The 21,923-nt window shown below is 42.3% G+C and overlaps 5 protein-coding genes across 6 annotated transcripts; all 5 read left to right on the forward strand.

The window, feature by feature from the left end:
- Window positions 1-69: 69 nt before the first annotated feature.
- On the forward strand, window positions 70-1,176 carry LOC132255702 (pre-mRNA-splicing factor 38). The gene is made up of 2 exons (XM_059751822.1): window positions 70-282; window positions 355-1,176. The coding sequence occupies exons 1-2, from the start codon at window positions 145-147 to the stop codon at window positions 1,108-1,110; spliced, it is 894 nt and encodes a 297-aa protein (XP_059607805.1). The 5' UTR covers window positions 70-144; the 3' UTR covers window positions 1,111-1,176.
- An 81-nt stretch (window positions 1,177-1,257) lies between these two features.
- On the forward strand, window positions 1,258-2,847 carry LOC132255701 (trafficking protein particle complex subunit 12). The gene is made up of 3 exons (XM_059751821.1): window positions 1,258-1,427; window positions 1,486-2,519; window positions 2,577-2,847. The coding sequence occupies exons 1-3, from the start codon at window positions 1,349-1,351 to the stop codon at window positions 2,832-2,834; spliced, it is 1,371 nt and encodes a 456-aa protein (XP_059607804.1). The 5' UTR covers window positions 1,258-1,348; the 3' UTR covers window positions 2,835-2,847.
- A 12-nt stretch (window positions 2,848-2,859) lies between these two features.
- Window positions 2,860-4,140, forward strand: LOC132255703 (mitochondrial inner membrane protease ATP23 homolog). The gene is made up of 3 exons (XM_059751823.1): window positions 2,860-3,131; window positions 3,191-3,847; window positions 3,921-4,140. The coding sequence occupies exons 1-2, from the start codon at window positions 3,043-3,045 to the stop codon at window positions 3,843-3,845; spliced, it is 744 nt and encodes a 247-aa protein (XP_059607806.1). The 5' UTR covers window positions 2,860-3,042; the 3' UTR covers window positions 3,846-3,847; window positions 3,921-4,140.
- Window positions 4,141-4,747: 607 nt separating this feature from the next.
- On the forward strand, window positions 4,748-13,510 carry LOC132256514 (chitin deacetylase 1). The gene is made up of 5 exons (XM_059752976.1): window positions 4,748-5,096; window positions 6,506-6,663; window positions 6,774-7,023; window positions 11,212-11,533; window positions 11,758-13,510. Exons 1-5 carry the CDS (start codon window positions 5,042-5,044, stop codon window positions 12,584-12,586), a joined length of 1,614 nt encoding a protein of 537 aa, XP_059608959.1. The 5' UTR covers window positions 4,748-5,041; the 3' UTR covers window positions 12,587-13,510.
- A 1,887-nt stretch (window positions 13,511-15,397) lies between these two features.
- LOC132255539 (chitin deacetylase 1) lies at window positions 15,398-21,356 on the forward strand. Of its 2 annotated transcripts, none has more exons than XM_059751618.1 (5): window positions 15,398-15,736; window positions 17,557-17,722; window positions 17,829-17,959; window positions 19,892-20,041; window positions 20,173-21,356. In XM_059751618.1, the coding sequence occupies exons 1-5, from the start codon at window positions 15,685-15,687 to the stop codon at window positions 21,324-21,326; spliced, it is 1,653 nt and encodes a 550-aa protein (XP_059607601.1). In that variant the 5' UTR covers window positions 15,398-15,684; the 3' UTR covers window positions 21,327-21,356. The 2 variants fall into 2 exon arrangements, with proteins under 2 accessions (XP_059607601.1, XP_059607602.1); XM_059751619.1 differs by lacking the exon at window positions 17,829-17,959 and adding an exon at window positions 18,127-18,239.
- Window positions 21,357-21,923: the final 567 nt, after the last annotated feature.

The following is a 21,923-nucleotide window of genomic DNA, read 5'->3' on the forward strand; positions in this document are numbered from 1 at the left end:
ATAATCTTCCACGCCATCTATATGTTGGATGCGGAGGAAGAAATGTCAAAATACCAGAAGACTTAACCTCACAAATAGAGTGTAAACAACGGAGAAAATCTTCTCTAATTTTCTCCAATTTCTCGGGAAAAGCTGTGAAAAGACATGGCAAATCGCACGGTGAAAGATGCCAAGAATGTTCACGGCACAAATCCGCAGTATTTGGTGGAAAAAATCATCCGTTCGCGCATCTATGACTCGAAATACTGGAAAGAGCAGTGTTTTGCTCTCACTGCTGAATTGGCAAGTTGTTTGTTTTCACCCCGTTTCGCCCTCTTTTTCACTGACTAAAACACACTTTCCGTGTGATTACAGCTCGTGGACAAGGCAATGGAGCTGCGATTCTTGGGCGGGGTGTATGGCGGCAACATTAAACCCACGCCGTTTCTCTGTCTGATCCTGAAGATGCTGCAAATCCAACCCGAGAAGGACATCATTGTGGAGTTCATCAAGAACGAGGAGTTCAAGTACGTGCGGGCACTCGGAGCCTTCTATCTGCGCCTCACGGGCACTGCCATCGATTGCTACAAGTATCTGGAGCCTCTGTACAATGACAACCGGAAGCTGCGCCGCCAAAATCGCCAGTCCAACTTTGAGATCGTGCATGTGGACGAGTTCATTGACGAACTGCTGCGCAGCGATCGAGTATGCGACATTATCCTGCCGCGCATCCAGAAGCGCTACATTCTGGAGGAGAATAACGAGCTGGAGCCCAAGGTGTCGGCGTTGGACGATGATTTGGACGAGGACATGCCCAGTGACGAGGAGACGTTCCCGGAGAAGAGCGCCGCCGCGCGCAAGTCGAACTCCGACCGGCTCAAGAGGCGATCGCGCAGCCGGTCGCACTCGCGCGAGCGCAAGGACAGGCGTCCGGAGCGCAAGCGGGACGAGAAGCCCCTGGAAAGGGACCGCGACAGAGGACGGCGCGAGAAGGACTTGCGGGAGCGCGAGAGAGACCGCAGGATGCGCTACGACCGCCAGGAGGACTTCGAGCGCGATCGTCGCAGAGATTACTACAAAGAGAGGGATCAAAGGGATCAGAGAGACCAGAGAGACCGGCGAAGGTACTAAACAACTAAAAAATTGTGCTCTTCTCATCTTTCACTCACCACGCTTCAGACAAATCGGAAATAAAAGCAAGAAAGGTCGACGAAAAGAGGGTGTTTTTGCCAAAATTTACCATCTTCAACTGACATGTCGGAGTTTTCTTACATCATTCTGCGGAGTTGTCTGACGGCATTTTCTATAGTGATTGTGCATTGACAAAATAACATCAGGAGTTGCAAAAAGTGAAGAAAAACACGAGATAATGACCGAGAAATACTTCGCTGGCAGTTCAGAGCCGAGCATATTCGACAACATCATATCTAAACCAGGAATGCTGCCGAGTAAGTGAATTTTCTATGCTTTTGGGGAGATGAATCAGAGACAATGTTTTGCTGACAGGACTAGAAGAGGATTCAGCTTTCCTGAAAGTGACCAACAGCGATCCTCTGACTGTGACTGACCAGATCAGAGATATATGGCAGCCCGTGGAGCAGGAGCCCGGCATTCCTCCGCGCCTGACAATGCCTGGCGTCTTGTCGGTGGAAGACCTCAACAATCCCATCAAGGAGACCATCAGCACTGCTCTGGGGCCGGAAGAGGCGCGTAAAATCGTGCACTTGACATGCAACGACGTGACTCAGGACGAGCGCGGGCTGCGCAAGCTGATCGAGGAGGGCTGCTTCCGGGCGGCGGTGAATCTCACCAGTCGCCTGCTCACCATGTACGGCCAGGGATACGGACGCCTCGGGCAGCCGGCCAAGCACACGCCGCACTCTCTGCAGCTCTGGTTCACGCGCTTCGCGCTGCTGGTGAAGCTGGGCCTTTTCGAGCTGTGCCAGATGGAGTGCGAGGCCTTCGGTGAGCTCGATCGAGCAGACATCTTCTACGAGTTCTACCCAGAGATGTACAGCCAGCGTCGTGGCTCGATGGCGAGCTTCAGCTTCCGGCTGTTGCTGGCAGAGCTGCCCATGTACCAGGGAGCGCCCATTGTGGCTCTGCATCGCTTGACAGTACTCCTGAACACCTGCCAGAGAATCGAGAAGCTCATGCAGACCACCAAAGTTGATGACAACTTGAAATTCTGGCGCAGGAGACGCGTTCGCGTTCAGCATTCCATCATCAACTGCGCCCTGATTCTGAAGAACTACTCCATGGCCAAGCACTTCATCGAGTCGATCATCGAGGAGGCGTGCTGGGCCAAGGAAGAGCTCGGCGCGCTCTACTCAGTCGCCGCCAGAGTTTACTTGCAGTGCGGCGACATTGTGGCGGCGGAAAAGCGTTGGACAAGCATCAGAAAGTTGGGCGTGACGAGTCAGCTATTCCAGGTGCAGGAATGCATGGACAAAGGACTAATATTTGTGGCGCAGAATGACTTTGAGGAGGCGCTCAAGTGCTTTCAGAAAGCGTCGTCTTTGGAACCGACCAGCATCCTGGTAAATTCCAGTTTATCTGCATCTCACGACCATTTTTCATCCTTGACTCTCTTCCAGATTTCCAACAACATCGCCGTTTGCTTGCTGTATTTGGGCAAGATGAAGGAGGCAATTGCAACGTACGAGAAGATAAATCTGGCCAACTCTAAGCAGACCATGAATGAGAACTTCCTAATCAATCTGTGCACGCTGTACGAGCTAGAATCCAACTTCTCGCGTCCCAAGAAAATAGTGCAACTGCAGAAGCTCGCCAATGAGCACAGGGATCTCTGCATGAGCATCGAAGTGTGTCTGAAATTGAATTCAAATAACTAGTTTGTTAGACAAATCATCAGACTTTCTCTTGTCATGTCCAACCCGGTGATTTTTATAGGGTTGCAGATTGTCTTATGCAATTTCGTGTGGTGTTTGAGAAACCAAGAAACCAAAATTCCTTCATAACTGCGGCAATTAAGGATAATTGTATCGTCTAGTGGTGTGAGAGTGCGTAGCAATCCACTGAAGACCAAATAAATCCACCAGAATGAGTGAAGATTTGAGGGATCCGCCAAAACCAGAGGAAGAAAGCTCTAAGTGGGGTTATGATCTCTATCCGGAAAGGAGAGGCGAAAAGTATTCCGGGTGAAAAGACAATTAATCTCCATGATATTGAAGACTCTCTCTCAATGCAGATACAAGACGAGCTGGGGAAAGGTGCTGTTTGGCGTGGAGGGACGTGAAAACATGGACAAACTCAAGTGCGAGCGGAACGTCTTCAAGTGCGTGAAGAACAGCCCGCTGGTGAAACTGATGATGGGCGCTCTGAGGAGCTCCGGCTGCCCAATAGACATCCGGAGGCACTTTTCGTGCGAAGTGTGTGCCCACTCCGTGACCGGCGGCTACGATCCCATCCTCAATCAGATCGTCATATGCCAGAACAGCGCCCGCAGCGAAGGAATGGTCCAGGGCGTGCTCACGCACGAGCTCATCCACATGTTCGACTACTGTCGCAACGAGCTGGACTTCCAGAACATCGATCATCTGGCGTGCACGGAGATCCGGGCGGCCAATCTGGCGCACTGCTCCTTCCTCAGCGCCTGGTCGCAGGGCGATGCGTCGCCGTTCAACGTGAAGGAGGCGCACCAGAACTGCGTGAAGACCAAGGCGCTGGCCTCGGTGATGGCCGTGCGCAGGGTGACGAAAGATGAGGCCATCAACGCGATAGAGAGAGTCTTTCCCAAGTGCTATGCGGATCTGGAGCCGATCGGGCGGCGAATCCGGAGAAACTCCAAAGATATGCACAACGCCTTCCTCGAGGGTCCAATGAATGGCTATGATGTGTATTAAATGTAATTATTCGCCAATAGAAAATTTTTCAGAACTACCTCAGATCATCGCTGCAAAAAATCTATGCCATTTCAGCGGGTTTCACCAGTATTTTCCCATTATTTTCAATAGAGAGAAAATATTAGGATCATTTAGCCGAGACACATTTTTCAATATAGTGAAATTAGAAGAGCCTTCTGTCGGTGCGGCCATGTTGGAAGTGACAGCTGAATAAGAAGCGTCCCTAGAGAAAACTAAATATTTCTGTAAGTATCAAGAGAGAAAAGTATGATTTTACCATTAGAACAAAGTCTTTCAGAGAAGATGTGAGAATCCTTGAAACTGTTTTTCACGCTGAGCTTCTGAGTTTGATTTAATTCTCATTTGTAAATTCAATCTTTGGACTGAAGACATTCCGATTAAATGCATGGCAGCGAAATAAATAGCTTTTTAAATCTTATCGTTGAGATCTTAGTATTTTAGCGGAAGTATCAACAAGCTGAAGTAATAAAATATAGTGCTGGCAGAAGAAAAAGAGGCAGTTTTTCGCGATATTCGCTACATAATTAAGCCGAGCTTTAGTTCTTTATCTCTTGCAAATCCACTAAACATCAAGGGATCACATGGTTTAAATGAAATTTAAAGACCCAGAATGTCTTCTATTATCCAAAGTGAAGAACTAACAGTGCAGATTGAATCTGCGAGAGACGCTGAATAAATGCCAGGCTTCAGATTGCGAGACAATCTCGATCGTGAGCTGTGTTTTGTCGCTTTCGTACAATTTCGAGGAGAGGTGCGTTTCCCCAACTGTGGCTCATTCCCCACAAAGTCATTTCCCCTCATATTGTGTGTTGATATAAAAGCAAGAATTGCAGATACTCTCTCTTACGTTCGTTGGGAATCCATGACGGATTCGTTGCCACGTTAAACTCAGTTCGTGCTCAAAAGTTTTTACCTATTTTTTTTTCTCTTCTTCAACAAATTTCTTTGAGAGAGAAAAGACAGCAGAAAGAGTGATTTTGCAGAAGACTTTCGGTCGATTTTTCTCGCTGGAAAAGTTCTCTTGGTTTTGTTTTCTATTTGGCAAGGACGAAGAAGAGGAAATCCTCCGCAACACTTTGGCACGTGGCGCAGGATCAAAAGCAATCCATGTAGAGTTTCGTTCGTAGCTTTTGTAGGTCTGATTCTTAAAATATAGTATTCAAATTGTTGAAGTTATGGAAAAATTACTAGTGCTTCTTGTAACACTTCTTGCACTTTCAATTTCTAATGGTGAGTGAAATTTTTAAATCGTATAATAATCATTGATTACGAGTTTGAAGGAAAAAAAATGTAGTATTTATGAATTATTAATGGCAAAGTATTCCTCAAAATGTGTGTTTTTATGTGTGCAAATTGTCTCCTCTTGCGATTGATTATTTTGAAAGAAAGGCGTGCGCGCAACCCAATTGATTTTGCCCATAACAATTGTATAAAATAATAATTCCAAGTCCTAATTTTTATACACATCTCTCTCTTTCTCGCACTCTGTGATGTTGCATCTCATTAAACTCAGCGCCAAGTGTGTGAGAAAACGTGTTGGCGCACCAATATGAAAAGAAATTGGGAAAAAAGTCGTGACGAGAAATATTCCATTAGTTTCTCTGGAAAAATAATAATCATAAGTAGCACAAATTATGTAATAGATTTCGATTAAAGGTGGAAATCGCATATATAATTATATTACAATAACGGAAGAACTCGCGTATCTTTATTCTTTTATTTATTTTAAATTTTTCAAAGCTCTTACGTGCGACTTTCGCTTTCAGTTGATACTTCTCTGGTATCCGCGCAGTGGCGACGCGATATGTAATAGAAGAAAAATGTCGTTCGCGATGGCCAGCAATGGAAAGATAGCCAGAGAGTGTGTGAATTCGATGTGTGGATATGTGTATTATGTCCTCTCATTTTTTTTTTCCTCTTTCCACATCTCAACACACCTCGAAGATATGCTAAGAATATTGTTTGGCGCAGGTATTCACAACCGGTTTGAAGAATTTTTTGGCATTTTTCCCCTCGAAAACTCACTCTCTCTGTCTCTAGCGCAGTGTTGGGCGGATTGTTAACATTTATCAACCTTTAAGTCATTTCTCATGTGGTATGAAATGCCTTTTCTTTACAAATGATATTTTTATCATGCAAATTTAAATTTATTATCTTGGAAAGTGTCAATTTGAGACGTTCTACTTTCCATCACTTATTCACCCATAACTTCTAGAGTGCTTATCTGATTTCTAAAAGTAGCGTGAATTTGGAAAGGTAACTTTACAGCCTACAACTCTCTTGAACATATAATTTCTATCAGAGCAGATATTCACCTAATTTTTAAGGCCTGTTACACATGAACAAAGAATTGAGATAAATGTCTTCTTAACGCATTTTGCAGTAAAAATAATCATAATGACCTCATTTATTGTTAGATTTTCAAGAATAATTGTGTTTTAGAAAGGGCAAAAGATAGCCTACAACTATCTAGTACACATGACTTGCGTCATATCACGTCTTTACTGGTATATTCTTCACGAGTAAAACGCAAAACGTAAAAGGTGCAATACAGCTCAGGCGCCATTTGACTTTGGAGAATGCGTACAAGATCAGACAGCTAATCATGTCTTTTTTTTTCGTCATTTTTCCACCTCAAGCGTCGAGCGCTCGCGTGAAGCGGCAATCAGAGGATTCCACGAAGAAGGAAGAGTCCTTCGAGCAGGAATTGTGCAAGGACAAAGACGCTGGAGAGTGGTTCCGTCTTGTCGCTGGCGAAGGTGACAATTGCCGCGATGTCATTCAATGCACGTCGTCTGTGAGTGGATTTTTATTTCTCTTTTTCATACCAACACATTTGGCATCAATTTTTCCTTCACTTCTTTTTCACTCTCACACACTTTTTGAACGCCGCGCGCGCACTTTCAGGGTCTTCAAGCCATTCGCTGCCCGGCCGGTCTCTACTTCGATATTGAGAAACAGACGTGCGACTGGAAAGATGCCGTGAAGAATTGCAAGCTGAAGAACAAGGAGCGCAAGGTGAAGCCCTTGCTGCACACAGACGAGCCACTGTGCCAAGAAGGCTTCCTGGCATGCGGCGATGGCAACTGCATCGAGCGCGGGCTGTTCTGCAACGGCGAGAAGGACTGCTCGGACGGATCTGACGAGAACAGCTGCGGTAAGTGGACTTTATCCAGAAGATTGTGCACAAGAATCAGTAGAATTGCGGTCTCTTTCAGCAATTCTTGACCCTCGATTTAATCTCTTGAGCCTTCCTTATGAAAATCATAGAATATTTTTGAGAAATTCTTTTTATAGTGCTTCAACTTTCAGTTTGCTTTAGAAAATTTAAGGAAAAAAAAACACGATATGAATCTTTATTCTTGCACGTGCTTTTATTTACTTTATTATCAACTTATTGACCAAACTATGGGCACAATTACAGTGCAAGGATCTTTCTAGCACAGAATCAAAACTTTCTGGGACACAAATTGTGTTTTACATTTCTAATTAGTCATAATTAGCCTCCATTGCAACTCCTCCGTCTGACCCATTTACCATAAGCAAATCGAGTGTAATGTGAGAATCAAAATTACCGAATAATAGTTTTACCTTTTCCACGATGTGTTGAGATCAACAAAGTTATGAAAACTCATTGCACACCTATAATTCCGGCCTTTATAGGTCACTCTGCGAATCGATAGGATTTCGTCAAGCAGGTGTGGTGTGTGGATCGGAGGAAAGCCCAAAATCAATTACTCACGATTCTCAATTGAAGAAGATCTTGTGTTTTGTAGGTGATTTTGTGGGTAGAATTCAATTTCTACCAGTAAATTTCGCCAATGCCATCTATTGTAGATCAATTTCCACGCACATAATATTCCACTTCTTCACAATGTGTGTGCTTTCTTGAAAAATGCGGGGTATTTTTATGTAATCAAGTACCACGGTTCAAAACAGCACGACTTCAATTTGAATTTTCCTGGGTGTGGTGCGCGATGAGAGGCATTTAAGGGAGGGACTTGAAGCTGCGCGGCATAATTTAATGTCAACGGATTTTTATTGTGAGTTTTGTAATAATGCGCGCGCGCGCTCTTCTCAGGAATCTTCCGAACGCGTGAAAGGCGTCATTGCACATCAGCGGAAAAAAAAGAGTTTTATTTAAAATCAATTACGTGCGCACGGCAAAAAGAGTGACACGGAAAAAAAGGAGGACAACCAGAGAGAAAAATGATGCAATATTAATAATTTTTAATTACTGGAATTCTATCTTGACACACAAGACAATAGATCTCATCTCCAAGCATTCATTGTTTCTTCTCGCTAAGGATGCTGAATATGAAGACATGCACAAGCATATCAAAAATGGACAATAACATTTTCTTATTTACATTTTATTTTCTCTTCGGTGTGTGGAAAAAAATAAGTAGGCAGTAATTAATGCGATGTTAGCAGTAATTTTTTACCTTTTCTCTCCAACTCTTCATAAATTCACACCATCAAAATAAGCTAATAATTTTTACCCGCAGCCAAACGTGCAAAATAATTATATATTAGAGTTTGACATTTAATGCGTGGAAGAAACTCACGCATGCCCAAAATAAGAAGTTGACTTCAACAAAATGATATAATCGATATAATAATAAATAACACTCCTCTTTCGCGGGTGCCTATAAAGTGGGTTATTTGACACGTGCCGCGGGTATTAAAGAAGAATTTGATGGAAAATGTGTGTCATTTGTTCTGAAAATTTTCTGCCCATTTTTCATCACTCAATTCATAAGCAGGAAGTGGCGTTAATAATGTAACTTCTCTTCTGCACATTATTATGATAAGTTCGACATTAAGAAACTAGTTTTTTTCTCTCCATGTTGCGATAGATCGACATTCCCGTCTTATAATGAATTTTGATTAATTTGTGACAACTCTGCAGAGAATTTTTCATACCGGAAAACTTCAGTGATCTTCATAATCCAAAACCACAACGAATGCCATTGAGATTTAAGGCATTAAGTTATTAATCTGTGAAGTTCACCAGCGTGAATAGTGAAAAATTGTCTTTCTTGCGTCCTTCTGAACATTCTTTAAAAAAAAGTTTTATTAATCACATTAAAAAAAAAGTGTGAAATATTAAACTAATCTTCAATAATAGTTTTCACTGAATTTCGACCATTTTTGATCATGTCGAAGATGATCATTTCAGGACTTCTTAATCACACAATTTGTGTGTGTTTGTGTGCTTTTGAGCAAGTATTGACTTCAGCCATTGCAGCCTCTGATCTTATGTATATTTGGCACATGATTTCTTCCATCAGTCATTGAATGATACAATTGAGCTTTAAATAACTTCTTCATGGCGCAGAGAAAAATCTTTCCTTATGAACCAATGCTTTCCCTTTCACATTTTTTTTATACCTTCTCGCACGTACAACACAGCACTTTTCAATGTGTTGCGCTGTAAAAACACACACTAGATGTGGTGGAATTTGTGTGTATTTGCATTTACATACACGTCAATTCATAGTAGTTTTGCCTTGCTTTCACATCTTGTAAATAATACTCAAAACGATCAACAAGTTTGTAAACCTGATAAATCTGAAACAAGTTAATGGGTAAACACCGCAAAAGTGCCAGTAGATAATATTCCTTTCGAATTTAAATTATTCACTCTACTATATCGTCTTCTTTTTACATCACACACAATGCTGAATTTGTGGAGATTCCAGAAGATATCTTTTGCCAAGTGCTCAGCAATTGATTGATGATTTTTGTGAGTGTGTTTCGAAGAACACAATCAATAATTGAGATCCTCGCAATTGGCTTCAGCTTTGCGAATTCGCGGAAAATTCCAGTGTCTCTGGTTACATAAGTAAATGCTGTGCGTCAATTTTGGTTTTTAGAATAAAAAGCGCACACGAATGTTTTTCCCGAAAAAATTTCTCACCAGTCAAAGTCACAAGTGAAAGAGCACACAATTTCCTAATATTTTAGGGTAAATTTTCTCTCGCCTTCAAATGCGGATTAATCCAGGAAGTTTTGCAGGCGCTTAACACTGAACTCTTTCGAAAAACTCCCAGGGAAAGTGAATTTCAATTTTATTGCCTCTCAATGTACATAAAGCATCTCTTATGCATTGCACAGACACCTTTCTTATGTGTATGTACAGATATAATGTACTTATGTGATTATTAAGAAAACTCTTGAAATGCGGCGACTGGTTCGGACTTTACTGCCAATTTAACCTTGCGAAAATATTTAGCATATTTTCATTTCTTAATTTGTTGGAGAGCCAGAAAAAAGCGAGGTATGTAATATATGTATTTATTTGTGCGGAGAGAAAGAAGACGAGAGATAAAATGTACATAATATGAGATATCTGTATAGATATGTCTTTTGGGAGGGATTGCGGACTTTCAGTTTTTTGTCGGCTGATGGTAACATTTAAATGTTGAATGAAAATGTGTGTGGAAGGCGTCAGAGCTGCGCTGGTAACATCTTCACGGCGCTCTGTATGCCAATCTTCGTGAAAATGTCACACATTCCCAATTTACATATATCTCGGAGCATCACGCAATTACAATTTAAATGCCAACAGTTAAGCACATATATATGTCTATTATAAAGCTATTCCAACCAGCCAGAAAGGAGGTGAAGAATTGCTCAAAAAATTGAATAATTCACCAATTTCATGAAATGGCAATTTATGCTCGATCGCCAAACGTTGAGCACAAATTTACACCACGTGAAATGATAATTTCGATATTACGAATTGACTATTTATTAATATCTTCGTCAGGACTTGCATTCTCGGTCATTTCTGCCTCTTGAGTCAATGCATTGAAAGAAGTCTGTTCGCAAGCAAAGGCGGCCGGCAAATCGCAGGTTAATGAATCGTATCAAAATTGAGAGGTGCAATAAAAAATCTATCAGCAGCATAAGTGATTTCACATATTGTGCACAGCACACAAAACACTTTTATTATTACATGTATTTTGCAACGAGTGTTGAAATAAACGTTTAGTTAGAAGTTCGGCGTTTCACGATACGATATTTAATCAATTAATGAACACAACATTTAATGGAAGACAACAAAGAAACATAAATCTTCGCACATTTATGTCTGGATGTTTCTTTTCTGCATTTGCCTCACTATTTCAGTACCTTAAAGAAAACAGTGAAAAAATTGAGGTGCTTGAAGACAGCTCAAAGGAAGATTGAGACCATCATTGTAGGGAAGAATAAGGATCCGTTTTTCTGTTTGCAGTTAAATCGAGAGTCATAAGATAGAGCCAATTGTCTTGTTAGATAACATCTTGAGGTCTTGCGCAATAGTCTAATTGATGACGTCCCCATAATTCCTCCGCAGACATCGACAATGACCCCAACAGGGCGCCGCCTTGTGATCCCGCCGTGTGCGTTCTGCCCGATTGCTTCTGCTCTGAGGACGGCACGACAATTCCCGGCAATCTCCCCGCCAAGGATGTCCCAATGATGATCACCGTCACTTTCGACGACGCCATCAACAACAACAACATCGACCTGTACAAGGAGATGTTCAATGGAAAGCGCAAGAATCCCAATGGATGCGACATCAAAGCCACTTTCTTCGTGTCCCACAAATACACCAATTACTCCGCCGTGCAGGAAACCCACAGAAAGGGGCACGAGATTGCAGTTCACTCCATCACGTAAGTGCGGAATGTCTCTTTTGAAATATACAAATTATGACACAACATAATCACAGTTAATTGCAAATAATTGATTATATACTCGCACACATCCTTGCGAGGGGCAATTTTTTTTTTACTCCTTCTTGGATTGTTTGTGTATGAAATTCTGAGAATCAGCACAAGGTTGCCGTTTTAATTGCGCACATTTCCCATTTCCTTATGTCTTTCTCGCTAATCAACAGCCACAATGACGACGAGAGGTTCTGGTCGAACGCCACTGTGGACGATTGGGCGAAGGAAATGGCCGGCATGAGGATTATCATTGAGAAGTATGCCAATATCACCGACAATTCCGTCGTGGGCGTGCGCGCGCCGTACCTGCGCGTCGGCGGCAACAATCAGTTCACGATGATGGAGGAGCAGGCCTTCCTGTACGACTCCACGATCACCGCGCCGCTGTCCAATCCGCCGCTCTGGCCATACACCATGTACTTCCGCATGCCGCACCGCTGCCACGGCAATCTGCAGAGCTGCCCCACGCGTTCGCACGCCGTCTGGGAGATGGTGATGAATGAGCTGGACCGCCGCGAGGATCCCGGCAACGACGAGTACCTGCCCGGCTGCGCCATGGTGGACTCCTGCTCCAACATCCTCACCGGCGACCAATTCTACAACTTCCTGAATCACAACTTCGATCGCCACTACGAGCAGAATCGCGCGCCGCTTGGGCTGTACTTCCACGCTGCCTGGCTGAAGAACAATCCCGAGTTCCTGGACGCCTTCCTGTACTGGGTCGACGAGACATTGACCAATCACAATGACGTGTACTTCGTCACCATGACGCAGGTAATCCAGTGGATCCAGAATCCGCGCTCCATCAATGAGCTGAAGAGCTTCGAGCCATGGAGGGAAAAGTGCACCGTCGAGGGGACTCCCGCCTGTTGGGTGCCGCACACGTGCAAGCTCACATCCAAAGAAGTGCCCGGAGAGACCATCAACCTGCAAACGTGCGTACGCTGTCCCAACAACTACCCGTGGATCAACGATCCCACCGGGGATGGCTTCTTCTAAGTCAAAGACAGTGTGTGTCTGACCTCATGCTCTTCGTAATACTTTCCTCTTCGCGCCACAAGTATTACTTTCACTTCGCTCTTACACGCACACACACACTCCTCTCTCTCTCTCTCTCTCCTTTTTGTGAATGATATCCCGCGGATGAGATTGCGAGATTCGAAATAAAATTAAACACTCTTGCTACAAAAGTTCCCTCTAACAATATGATGTCGCGATGCTGCTGGAAATATGTTGCTGAATTTTTTGCTATATAATGACTTCTCTTGGTGACATCTTTCTCTCTGGCTGTGTGGAAAAAAAAATTTCACCTTCATCGAACACCAATTCATGGACAGATTTTTCACTTTTTGTCTCGCCAAGTCCAATAACCATAATTTCATACCCATATCCAACACCGTTCAGTACAGGTTTTCGCATATTACAGCGTTTGTTGGTCGTGGAAAGTATAAATTTCACATATATTTGCTCACAACACAGAATTGGGAAAGGAATTAAATGGCAATCAATATGAAGACATGCTGTTCGGCACGCATTTTTTCCCTTCAAATTTGCCAATCACACGAGAGCAAAGTGATTTAGAGGGTATGATTTGTCATAAGCGATATTTTAGGAAAACATCTCCTGTAAATACTCCTAATGATACTTTTCCGCCCTTTGTTTGAAAAATGTATCTTCTATAGATGTTCTTCTCTTAATTACACACCGTTTTGTACACCCTTCGAAATGACAACAATTTAATTTGTATAACTCCTTCTTTTAGGCATTTATTATTATTTTATTTTGATAATATCAATAAATTCGATGTGGAATTGACTTTGTAAAGAGAATTGATAAATGTAATTTTTTTGATAAAGAAAAGTGAAATTATATAAAAGTATACTTGAAATGAAAAAGAAATAAATAAGAAATATACCAACATTAGTAAGTGGATTGAAATATGGCAAAATCACTCTTTCTCCACCCTCTTTGCCATTGCTACATATACAACACACAGTATCTTCTGCAGCAATGCATTTGTGGTGTGCTCTATCATCCAAGGTGATCGAGTAAGTTACTCATGAATGCTGCTTGTTTCACGTCGTTTTGCAAAAAGGTGTCTCTCTAATTTCTCTTCCTGCATGTTTGTCCAATGACAGAAAATATCACATACCGTTAGTATTAAATTTATGTACATATAACATATGCATACGTGATGTACAAAGCCTACATATCGCCAGTGTGCCTCAAGAATTAATAAATCACACTTTCTGCGACAATATTACAAATTCATGTGCAGAAGGTGGAAAAAAATTCTAATTCACAGTGCAAATAGAGTGTCATGTTTTGAAATCCGGGAAATATAGTGAGTATGCAAATACTATATTTAATATAATATGGTTACTCACCCTCTTAAACAGCGTGCTAATCTCAACTGCAAACACAACATTGTACTTATACTCCTTGCTCAATTCATGTTCATTAATATTTAAGGGTGTTTTGATGTAGAATATCATCACAATAGCAATGAAAAATTATAGAAGCTCCTCCCATTCTTATGCCACGCCCATTTATTGCGCTTTCTTCGCTATTTCAGCTAATTCTAGTACACTGAAAAGCAATTATTTGAAGTTTAGCATGATTTCCACCTGTGATCAATTCATATTCGATCAAGGGCTTCAACATCACCACACAAGAGTGGCATGAAGAGCGACAGATTTGCATGGCTAGAATAAGTCAATTTCTCATTCTATTCCAATCACGTTACAAATCCTACATGAGAATAGTTCATTCCTCCTAAATTCGAAAAATATGCTTGTAAAGTATTTTCACACGTGCATATGTAAATAACTCTATTATTATCTACCCAGATTTTACATGAGAGCCAATCAAGTTATGGGCAAGGGAAAGATTACTATTGCCTGAATGGCCATTGTTCTTCCAAAACCCACAAGACATTGACTTTACCACGATGCATGATCGGAATATTAATTATGCACAGTGACCGGTGCATTAGGATGGACACACAGGCTTTGTTGACAACGAGAGAAATTGGTAAATGTGTGCCACTTTTCTGGGAAAATATACACGAAGAGCGAGACACACGAGATTCTTCAGCAACTCTTGCAAGTGATCTTTGCATAATACACAAAATTCTGAGAATCGATTATTTTGTATTTAATGGCATGGCGATTTTTTGTGGCCGTTTGTGGTTAACCATCGCACATTCAATAGCCAACACACAGTCTCACAATCGAAGATCGCCTCCTGAAGCGAGCGGAATAGCAATTCGGTGATGGAAGGCGCAGAAGATCAGAGAGATTCGAAGTGATTGAAATAATTGGGTATATTTGGAAAAGACCTACGTCTTTTCGTCACTTTCCTGTCTCGAGCGCGTGGGGGCATTTGGCGCCTGATCTTGTCCCCTCTCACTGTTCCTCCCAGCCGCAGCGCAGAATGGGCAAAGGTGGGAGCTGAGCTGCTGGTGGAAGACACGAGGAAGAGATACCGCCTTTTCCAGAGCACTTCTTCGAGAGTATTTACTGGGTAGTTTACCGATAAATCCATCACGCATCGATGGTCCCAGGATCATAATCAAAGCGCAGTGCTGAATGGCGAGAAGATCGCCCAGAGATCGCGGTATCCGGTTGAAAAATGTCCGCCTTCCCCTTCTTCCACGGCGATGCCAAGAAGTCCACCACCAGCGCAAAATTTCCTGCATTGGGAGGGCAATGGGACTCCCCATTGCGTGTGTGTATGCTTTTGGGGAATTCTCCCCACTAAAGTGAAAGTCATAATAAATAGACCTCAAGTGAGACGAGCAACACCCAGTAGTTGTGTGACTTTTAGCGAAATCTGTAGCCTTTCTGTTGGCCTTTGCGGTGGCATAGGAAGACTCTTTAAGAATATACCATCTTCCCCCCGCACACTTTACCTCACTCATTGGGATCTGGTATCCTTTTGTCCATCACGCGAGTCTTCCCATCACGCGATCGTGTGCATGAGTGTGACACGGTGAGGGTGGCAAAGTTTCCATCAAGGACTACTTTGAGGACATCGCGCGCCTCACAAATTTGCCGATAATTCCGCCAGCGAAAGGATTATTGGCGCAAACCGAAATGGTGCGTGTCTTCAGCACGGTCTTTCTGATCGTGATCTCTGTGATTTTAGGTAAGTCTCTCCGCGATGGTTATATATAGTGAAAGCGAAATTTATGGTCATATCTGTGCGCCGCCTCAAATACATAAGCACGCGCATTTCACGCGAAAATATGCACATTTGTGCGCCCCACCAATTCACCGCCCTGATCAATTTGCCGCCATCGAACATCCGTGATTGCTACGAAAGAAGAAGAAGAAAAAAAATAGTGCTCTCTTGCTATCAACCACTCTTTCGCCTTTTTCTGCCCAAGCACTCCCCAAAAATACATATACACACGCATGCAAGACACAGTGCACTGTAAAAAAGCGGCGATATCGATGAGATTTCTTCATGAATTTCACACTCGGCGTCTTTCACCGTGTATTGGAAACAGGTTTCCCTTCTTTTTCAGAGAGTGAACACTCAGCATACACACCTTTTCCCATTGTCAAGCGGCGAATTCTTAATAAAATCGAATGTCACATCGATGCTCTGTTACTGTGCGGAATCATTCACCACATAATAACTCTCTTACAACAATTACTGTTGCCCGTGATGGTCATTAAATGGACATTATAATGAGATTCACACCTATAATTTTACTTTAAATAAATATTTATGTTAGCGGGAATCTCTCTATTATGCCGATAAAACTCGATGACCTCCACGCGTTTCTTTTCCCCATAAATCTTATCATAAAAACGTGATTTTTTTCACCTGAAATGCTGATTGGACTACTCTATTTTACCACGATTTTAGCATTTTCGCCCGGGCGAAGAGAGAAAAAAAAGGCAGAAGAACGTCTTGAAGATTTTATTAATAATTTATGGAAAATATGGGTCAAGAACTACTCAGAGAAAAAAAACTGGAATTTTACCACATAATTCCGCTTACGCACTCATGTATATATTCAATTATTTGGGACGTGTCTTCATGTAATATTCAAAAAAAAAATTCAAATGCATTTCTTCTTATGTCATAACGCCAATTTTAATAATTTATATTTAAATGAACAATTTCCAAGTAACAATCAGCATCGCGTCTTATTTGAAAAGTGGCTATTAATATTTATATATGATAATTGTGTATCACATTTTCAGTGATTTTTTAAACTTTCATTAATGAATCATTGCAAGTATTGGAATTCATTCGATATGTCACAAATTATGACACTGAATCTCTTGCATAAGTTTTGGAGGATAGAATGAAAAAAGGGTTGGGTTTTCAGGCCTCAACATGATTGAAAAACTCTGGTAAAATATGTTTATGTCTGTGACTTTGAATTGGGTTTTCGTTTTTGTTCTAGAAATTTTCTTTACATGAAATAATGGAGTAAATATAAATAACAATTAATGTAGGAATATAATTGAAAGACCAGTAGTTGTCCGAATTGCACAACGTTTTAAATGTTTTATAAGTTTCTAATAGAGGAGTTTCCGTAAACCACGAGGAAATCTTTTGACCTCCAATATTTTTAAGAACTCATGCAAAGATTGTTTCTCATATGATTAGAATTATATTTAACTATTCTGAAATCAAAACTTTTCCTCCGCAAATATTAAACATACCGCACAAGTATGCAAATCGCATCGTGATTTACAACCTTCCAGACACAATGTGTATTAAATAGCCATTGAACACTTCTCACTGTCTTGTGTTGGTGTAAGATTTCCCTTTTCAATATTGCTGTTTGCCAGTTTTATATAAGTGCAATTTTCTAGTTGCCCGGGAAAGTTTTTTTTCGCGTCTTATGCCATCAAAAGTACGCATACTTGTTGCGAATGTGGGCGTGATGGAGTAATTTTTGCAGCCATCGTTAACATGCTTTTCCTTTGGGCCAATCTTTGCAGTCGTCGCAACACCTTCTGCCGATGAGACACTCCATCAGCGCGTCAAGAGACAAGATGATGATCTCGAGGGGCCAGACGTTGGATCGATTGAGGAGCTGTGCCACGACAGGCCGGCGGATGAGTACTTTCGTCTGACCACCGAAGGCGATTGCAGAGATGTTGTGCGGTAAAATCACATGAATTTTCAATTTTTTTCTACCCTTTCTGTCTCTCCAGTGTTTATACAGTACCAGAGAGATTGTTTGCGGTGTTATAATTAAATTTGCCAATAGGTGTGACAATGCGGGTGAGAATGGCATCACTCGCCTGGCCACAGTTCGATGTCCCATCGGACTGGCATTTGACGTGACACGCCAGACATGTGACTGGAAGTCAAATGTTAAAAATTGTGACCAATTAGGGAGTAAGTTCAATGAGGCGGACATGCGCAAGTCACGACAAATCATCTTCAACTATGCGAAGATGATTTGACCGAGGAGTTGCGACATTGTCGGCCTCGCAAAAATTCCTTCTTGACTTTTCTAAGCTCTTTCTTCTTCCTTTCTCTCTTTTTGCCGTGTTGCAATATAGGTGTACCAGGGCTGGACTTAAACAAATTACTTGTCCCTCCGGTTTAGCATTCGACATTGAAAAGCAAACGTGCGATTGGAAAGCTAAAGTAACAAATTGCGAAAAAAAAGAAAGTAAGTCTCTCCACAAAGAAAATCCACACGAAAAAAAACACCCACAATTCTTGTTCCCTTCGCGGGACACTTTTTTTCCTTTGTACGAGTGAATTTCCAAATTACCAAAGCGGATATAACTTAAAAAGAAAGAAAAAAAAAGACATTTCGGAAGCGCAACAGCAAATAATGTGCCAGGATTCAATGTATTGCATATGACATTTTTCCTCGAGTGTGTGACTTTGAAAAGAGAAAATCCGACAAGTTGAAGGTGTTTATTGTGGCCGGAAAGGAATTTAAGCGAGTGTAATTTAAATAATAGGATAGACCTTTTCCACACATTAATCACAAATCGATCAGCAAATTTACATAAGAAAAAAAAGAGAGGAAACTTGATGTGATCAAGATGCCTTTCACGATCATTTAGCGCAGACTTAATTGTCACAAAGGAGAGGAAAAAAATGAAATATTAAGTATCACGGAACTGAAAATAATACTCTCGTACTTAATGCTAATGAATGCATTTCTTTTTTTTCTCCTTCTGTATTTTTGTCATTGGAAACTGCATTTAAATGTATGATATTAAAGACACCCAAACAGTAAAATAATTCCGCCTGTTTTTTCGCATAAAATTATATTATAATTTATTTCCTCCGGCCACAGACAAAACAATAAATCATTTTGCTTTTGCTCTACTTTCAATCTACCTTTTTTTGCACATATTGTTGTGGCGCATTTCTAAAGGAATATCCGCAATTTCTATTACTCTTTTTCTACACCCACTGAATATTGCAAAACATTCACATCAATCAAAGAGAAGCACAATTGTGCAGATCGCATCGAAAAGGAGAACAAATTAATGAGCCTTTCTTGAGTTTTTTTTTTTATTATTTGAACTAAATTTTTGGGGAAACGTGCATTTGGTATTGGTATTGGTATATTTTTAAACATATATTGTATTCCTTTTTTTGTATTTCGAAGATATATTGACTATAGAAAAATGGAGAGAGATCGAATTTGTAGACCAGTTTTATTGCTGTTACAATTTGCCAAAGGTTTAAGGTCCAGCACATGGTGTAAATATGGATTTTTCCACTTTATATTTGAAGATTGAGACTTTATTTTCTGTAGAATATCGTTTTCATACAACTGTAGATGAGAATTTTTTTAAACTCTGCATGTCGACATTTGTGTATATAATTAACATTTCTACTAACTCTCTTTTGTGTGTTTTGTACATAATTTACGACCAAATAACATTCTATTTTCATATATCATTTGTGCTACATATTCTTATGCATCCACCTTACTTTTGCTTACTATCCTAAAGTTTATTGCAAAGACTTTTGTGTAATACAGCTTCTCTCTGAAATGCATGTTCCTAATTTAAATTAACCCAAAGTGTATTATTATTTATTATTTCCGTTTCTACTTCACGTGACTCTTTAGCATTTCTAATTTTCTTTCTTATATTCTCTCTCCTTAAGTGTGTCTTTGGACAGCCAAAAAAAAATTCACATCAAATGTGTAGAAAGTTGTAACATATAATTCCTTTTTTACCACCTATTCGCAACACGTACAATTGGCAATAAACAACTTTCTTTCAATTAAGTACCGGCGGAGGAATCAAACTAAAGGTCATGTTATTTTCCCCCCTTCCCAATGACAAACAGAGCCGCGAAAAGTGCTGCCCATTCTCAAGACGGATGAACCTGTTTGCCCCGAAGGGCGTCTGTCCTGCGGAAATGGCGAGTGCGTGGAGAAAGAGTTGTTCTGCAACGGAAAGCCAGACTGCAAGGACGAATCGGACGAGAACGCCTGCAGTTAGTATCTTTTTTTTCCGTTTCCCTATGGCATATATGCCAGGTGTGATGGTCAATTGCGTCTGTAAATATGCTTAAGATCATGGTCAGAGTAGAGCACAGAAGCATGACTCACTGATCTTGTCTTGCAGCCGTCGATCTGGACCCGAACCGAGCGCCTGAGTGCGATCCGACGCAGTGCATCCTGCCCGATTGCTTCTGCTCCGCCGACGGCACGCGCATCCCCGGCAGCATTGAGCCGCAGCAGGTGCCGCAGATGATCACGATCACGTTCAACGGAGCTGTGAACGTGGACAACATCGATTTGTACGAGGACATCTTCAACGGGCAGCGCCAGAACCCGAACGGCTGCCAGATCAAGGGCACGTTCTTCGTGTCGCACAAGTACACCAACTACTCGGCGGTGCAGGATCTGCACAGGCGAGGCCACGAGATCTCCGTGTTCTCACTCACGCACAAGGACGAACCCAACTACTGGACGCACGGCACGTACGACGACTGGCTGGCGGAGATGGCCGGCGCCAGGCTGATCATCGAGCGCTTCGCCAACATCACGGACGGCTCGATCATCGGCATGCGCGCGCCGTACTTGCGCGTCGGCGGCAACAAGCAGTTCGAGATGATGGCCGACCAGTTCTTCGTGTATGACGCCAGCATCACGGCGTCGCTGGGCCGCGTGCCCATCTGGCCGTACACGCTGTACTTCCGCATGCCGCACAAGTGCAACGGCAACGCCCACAACTGCCCCTCGCGCAGCCACCCCGTGTGGGAGATGGTGATGAACGAACTGGACCGTCGTGACGATCCCACCTTCGACGAGTCCCTGCCCGGCTGCCACATGATCGACTCCTGCTCCAACGTGCAGACCGGCGAGCAGTTCGGCCGCCTTCTGAGGCACAACTTCAACCGCCACTACAACACCAACCGCGCGCCACTCGGCCTGCACTTCCACGCGTCGTGGCTCAAGTCAAAGAAGGAGTATCGCGACGAGCTGAACAAGTTCATCGAGGAGATGCTGGGTCGCAACGACGTGTTCTTCGTGACGATGCTGCAGGTGATCCAGTGGATGCAGAACCCGACCGAGCTGAACGCCCTACGCGACTTCCAGGAGTGGAAGGAGAAGTGTGATGTGAAGGGACAGCCCTACTGCTCCCTGCCCAACGCCTGCCCGCTCACCACGCGCGAGCTGCCCGGCGAGACGCTGCGTCTGTTCACGTGCATGGAGTGTCCCAACAACTACCCGTGGATCCTCGACCCCACCGGCGACGGCTTCTCCGTGAAATAAAGCCGCGCGCGAGAGAGGGAAAAGACACGCATCTGCCTTCCTCCACTAATACTCCCCTTCTGCTGTTTTCCACAAACCTCACATTGCCCTTAGTTGTAAATACACTGAGATTGGACACTATATACTTAGGTACTCATAGTGATAATGGCATATAAACTTGATCTGACTATCTCATGTTCTTCAGTAAAAAAAAAATTTTGCGTAATACAAAAGCGTTGCGTCGCTTGTAATTTGATGTTTTTTTTTATAAATAAAAGATATACAAAAGTACACAGAATCTTTTTTAAGGCCCACAAGAAGGATTAGTTTTCAGCCAATGGGGAAAGTCGTGATGTCAGATCAATCCGATGGAGCAGCGGAACAATCTGCATCTTGAGGCCAATCACAAACGGTTAATAAAGTATTGAAATGCAGTCCTACAGGACATTTGAATGGAACAGCCTGTAAATGGCAAACAATACACGGTTAATTAATTTTGCTTATTGATAATGTAACATTTATGACATTTATACTTACTGTGCGCAATCCGCGTCATCTCCAAGAGATATTAGTCGTGCCCAAGTCATTTATCGGCGGACAAACGCCCACAATTAATGC

The sequence above is a fragment of the Phlebotomus argentipes genome, unplaced genomic scaffold (assembly GCF_947086385.1).
Source record: "Phlebotomus argentipes unplaced genomic scaffold, Phlebotomus argentipes genome assembly contig_5, whole genome shotgun sequence".
NCBI lineage: Eukaryota > Metazoa > Arthropoda > Insecta > Diptera > Psychodidae > Phlebotomus > Phlebotomus argentipes.